Below are 5,273 nucleotides of genomic sequence, written 5' to 3' on the forward strand. Positions count from 1 at the left end.
AACAAAACCAGACAAAAAACAAACAAACAAACAAACAAAAAAACAGAAAAAGGCAAAAAAGCAAGCTCTTAGGAAAATTCTTTCTTCAGAACTTCACCTGAGTGCTGGTGTCATTCAACAAAGGTTTATTGAGCAGCTACTATAAGCCACACATTCTTCTGTGCTCTTGGGGTACCTGACGATCCCGGCTGCCTTCCAGAAGCTCACACGTCAGGTCTCAGCTCTGCCACCCCTCGCTGGTTTATATTTCCTTCCTTCCTCAGCATTGGATATGCAGCATCTATTCCAGAGATTGGAGCAGATTTCAGCCTTTTTCTCACCAGAACTGCAGAAAAAAGTCTGCAGGTTCCATGTTGCATAAGGCAGATAGTATTCCTAATTCCAGGTAGCATATCTCCTATTGACACAATAGCATAGATTTTAATTCAGATGGTACAGAGAATAAAGGCTGACCCCAGCCCACAGCCCAGTTTCACATGTTCACTACATTCTTACAAGGTTTCGTGTCTTAGAACTAGTTTTGGTTTAACTGGGCTTCGGTTTCTTAGCTTTAAAACAGGACCAAGAATCTACAAGTCACAATGTTGCCGGGAGACAGTATATTTCATCCTACATTATTACATTGTTATAACAGGGATCTCTAGCATCCTGATGATGGGTGTGTGAGTTCATGCATTCGGAGAAAGCAAAGGGCGTTTTGGAGAACAGAGGAATCGTGCAGGGGTGGGTCTTGGTCTCACAGAAAGTGGAAAGAGTTCTGATTCTCAGCTTGTGGCCCAATTTTTAGTCTTATATCCTGTAGCGAAAAACATAAAATAAAACCTCTCTCCTCACCATGATTTGTAGACATGTAGGTCAAGCACAAACACCTCGTGAGGAAAGTATTTTCTATTTGTCACAAGAAAAGAAAATTGTAGCTACATGTGGTGATGGATGCTCACCAGACTGGTTGTGGTAATTGTTGTGATTGTTGATTTGATATATACAAACATCAAATCGTTATGTTGTTCATCTGAACTAATATAATGATATATATGAATTGTATCTCAGTAACAACAACAAAAAAAACCCATTTCCCATTTGGGAATGAGAAGGTTGTAAGAAAGCTCTTCTGTCAGGTCTGCAAATGTCATCTAACATGACCGAAAAAAAAAAAATTAAAAGCCACCCAACACCCATAGGGGTGGATCTTGCATGATTTAAAAACCTTGCACAATATCTTAGCAATAAATGGAGCCAGCAGTACGACCCTACATCATTTCAGCTCTGTCGTGGCTTCCGGAGGTCAGTGACGTGAAGAGATGGCTCCACGACTGCCAAAGGTAGAACCACAAGCCTAGGCATCTGGAGATCTGGATTCTAGTCTTACTTCTTACAATAGCTAGTTATTTCTCCTCAGACAATTCAGTTAACCGGCCACGCCGGAGTTGACTCATCTGTCAAACGGGCTCTCTGTGAAAGCTGGAGGGATGTTACTCTCCGTGTGGAGAACTGCCAGGACTGGAACCATCAGGTGCACAGCTGCGCCTTCTCCCTTCTGTGCCAGGGAGACGGTTTCCTGTCCCTGGAGGGTGTGGGGCGGCCACAGAGGGTCCCTAGTGCCTTCCAGCTCTGACACCCGTGTGACTGCCATTTCCTTCTGAAGACTTTTCTCACTCTGCAGTGAATGCTTCCTGTTTGTTTCAAAGCAAAGATGCCCCTTTGCCTGTGTTATGACCTTGATAAGTCACATTATCTTTTCCAAAACTCTCCACAAGGGTGATGAAAACCATCCTGAGCTGAGCTCCAGGGGGTCTGCCTGCACCCACTGACAGCACACAGATACCCAGCCCCCCCACGGACACACATGGAGGGAGTGCCTGCACCCCTCCCCCAGCGTCTCCCCGTGCATCTGTCTGGGCTGGCAGTGGCTTCTACGCTGGCTGGAAGATGCTTACCAGAGTTCGTCTGGACCACACAGAAGAGGACAGTGAAGAGGCCTTCGTGATGGCTGTTACTGGTTTCTTATCAATCCTTCCAGAGGGTTTCCACGTATACATAAGCATATACGAATCTATAGCCCTTTTTTGTATAAATAATAACAGAGTACATATATTATTTTGGACTTGACCTTTTTTCATTTGATACATCCTGGAAATGTTTTAAGAGGGTGGGTGCATCGAGAGCTTCTTCATTCTATATTACAGTGCCTAATGTTTCTGTAGGTGGCCTCCCACCTTACTTAACCGGTCCTCAACAAGCATGTCTGACCATGACGCTTACCTAGAAAATGGATATTGACATAGAGATGCCAGGTGTGGCCCCAGACTTCTGCAGGTGAGCAAGGCATGGGTGCAGTGAGGGCCAGGCGTTCATTCTGGAGATTCCAGATTAAGAAATTTTAAGATTGGGAAAGTCTTAAGTGAAGACGGTGGGTCCTAACAGAATAATACGCTGATTCACTGGCATTTCTGTATCTTGGCTCTTTTTTAAACCTATGGAAATAGAACTTCACGGGCAGCTACTTGGCAACTAAAGGCTGCTTTTCTCTCTTTGGCAACAAAATGGTCACCCTATAGTGACCATGAATCAAGTAATTATAAAATATCAAGATACGTGTGTATGTGTGAGTCAAACAATAAATAATAAATCTAATCTATTAAAATTTGAAATTCTTTTCCTCTGGAGCATTTGTTCTGAACACATCTCTGAAATCTCCCATTGTACAAAAGGCCTAAGCAGTTTGCTTTGCTCCTTGAGAAAACTGGCTTCTACACCAAGATCACATCCTAAGTTCAAGGTTTTCAATGAATGATTTTAATTCTGAATGTTCCTCTGTGGATGGAGAAAGCATAGCTATAAGATACAGGAGTTACTGTTTGATAAAAATACTAGAATATATATATATATACACATATATACACACATATACATATATATACACACACACAAATGTATGGGTCATTTTTAAGAAGTCATCTTGGTAGATAAGACAATAAAAAGTAAGTTTTATACTTTGTATTCATTCTTGCTATTATACTAATTTAGAAAAGAGTTAAATTAAAGCCCTCGCTCAAATAGTTGTGAAATTATTGTTTGGTAATTATGTTCTGTAGAGTTTGGAAATTTTATGAGCTATGTTGTAAAATCAGCTCATTTGAGCAAGAAATAAATGAATAATATCATGAATTATCACCCATCTTTTCCTCCACACATGAATTTATTTCCAAGTCACAGACTTAGAACGCAACTGCTAAGAAGGAATTTCACCCATAGTTCTGGAGAAGTAGACATGCCATTCCAAATGAAGACAAACTAGAAAATTAAGGTCACTGAATAATCTCATTAATCTGGTCATAGGTTCACAGGTTTGTATAATTACAGGGTTGAAAGGAACTAAGGCTCAGTTTGTTCCAATGCAGAAGATAATTATTCTGTGTGTATTATACTCATAGAGAAGACAAAATAAGGAGAGATGAAAGACAACAAGGGTTCGCAAACATCTGACAGTAGCAAAATATTTATATTATTAAAAGAAAACCTTGATACAATTCAACAGTAATTATACAAACAACCCCAATTAAAAAATAAAATGGGCAAAGGACCCGAATAGACATTTTTCCAAAGAAGAAATATAAATGGCCAACAAGCACGTGAAAAGATACTCAACATCAGGGAAATACAATCAAAACCACAAAGAGAGGCCACTTCACATGCTCTAGGGTGGCCATAAAAAAAACAACAACAAAATGGAAAACAGCAAGTATTAATAAGGATGTAGAAGAATTGGAACCGTCATCCATTGCTGGTGGGAATGTAAAATGGTGCCGACACTGTAGAAAAGTTTGGTGTTTCCTCAATAACTTAAACAAAGTTAACATATGAGCTAGCAAATATATTCATATGAGTGTGTGAGTATAGTGTGTGTGCATATACATAGTAAAAACAGGTATTTGAATAAAAACTTGTACACGAGTGTCCATAGCAGCACTATTCACAACAGCCCAAAAGTGGAAATAACCCAAATGTCCACCAACTGATGAATGGATAAACAAATTGTGGTATAGCCATATGATTAAGTATTCTTAAATCATAAAAAGGAATGAAGTATTCATACATGCTCTCACATAATGGACCTCGAAAACATTCTGTTAAACGAAATAAACCAGACACAAAAGGCCACATATTACGTGATTCCACTTCTGTGGAATGTGCAGAACTGGCAAATCCAAAGGGATAGAGAGGAGACTAGTGGTTGCCAAAAGCCAGGAAGCAAGGGGTGGGGAGTGTCTGCTTAATGGGGATTTCCTTTTGGGGTGATAAAAAGGTTCTGGACCTGGGCAGTGACGGTGGTTGCCAATATTGTGAATGTACTTAATGCCACTGAATTGTACCCTTCAAAGTGGTTAAAATCTGTATTATGTATCTTTTACTACATCAAAAGAGAAAACCTTGCAGATTTTTGAAATCATATCAGTATAGAAAGGAGCCGTTATATGTGCTGTTAAAATCCTCCTCATTTTAGAGAAATTGACTCATCAGAAGACACAGGATGGTTAATTGCAGTTCTAGAAGCCAGATCTTGGAACAGACAGAAGATGTTTCTAATGCAATGAGTTGTAATGCTATGTAGACATACATGCATGCACCAACTTCTCTACCCCCACCAAATAAAGTAAGAATGCACTCCGATTTTGTTTGTGAAATCCAAGCTAAAACTCTTTCACTGCCACCTTCCTTTATGTCTATAGGTGGCAGTCAATACACAATTCAGGGGGCAAATGCCTCCCTGAGGCAATTATTTAAACATTCATGAAGACAAAAGGACTGGGTTTCAGTCACATTTTCAAACAACAAGGAAAATGTTTCACTAACCTTATGAAATTGAAAATCATCACCAGTGCAATAGTCTCTAAAATCTTAATAAACTTTGATAGGCTTTCATCTTTATCTCTGGGGGTTCAAGTCCTACATCTGTAGAATAAGGTATTGTGGTTTTAGGTCCCTTAGAGTCTGAAAGTTATGCAATTCTTTGATTCTCTCTCTAAAATTTATTAACAATAATTAATAATAATGAAATTGACATGTGATTTAGCTGCCAGAAAAATTCCTTTGCAAAAAGGCCATCATAAAGCAGTTGTACTATGGATTCAAAAATGTTGTATATTTCCATGACATTTCTGAGCTCCTTCTCTGGCCTTGTGGGATATATAAGGCAATAAGTTAGAAATTAAACGATGCTGATGAAATAGGAAAGTCTTTGTTATTTTGTAGAATCCTTTAATCATAATACC

General features: G+C 39.3%; 1 protein-coding gene across 1 annotated transcript; it reads right to left on the reverse strand.

Annotated features, from left to right (window-relative positions):
- Window positions 1–210: 210 nt before the first annotated feature.
- LOC117021124 (sperm-associated antigen 11-like) lies at window positions 211–3,325 on the reverse strand. The gene is given in 4 exon segments (XM_033103909.1): window positions 211–338; window positions 341–397; window positions 1,938–1,979; window positions 3,313–3,325. Coding segments are annotated over 4 exon segments (240 nt in total).
- Window positions 3,326–5,273: the final 1,948 nt, after the last annotated feature.

The sequence above is a fragment of the Rhinolophus ferrumequinum genome, chromosome 4, assembly GCF_004115265.2.
Source record: "Rhinolophus ferrumequinum isolate MPI-CBG mRhiFer1 chromosome 4, mRhiFer1_v1.p, whole genome shotgun sequence".
Lineage (NCBI taxonomy): Eukaryota > Metazoa > Chordata > Mammalia > Chiroptera > Rhinolophidae > Rhinolophus > Rhinolophus ferrumequinum.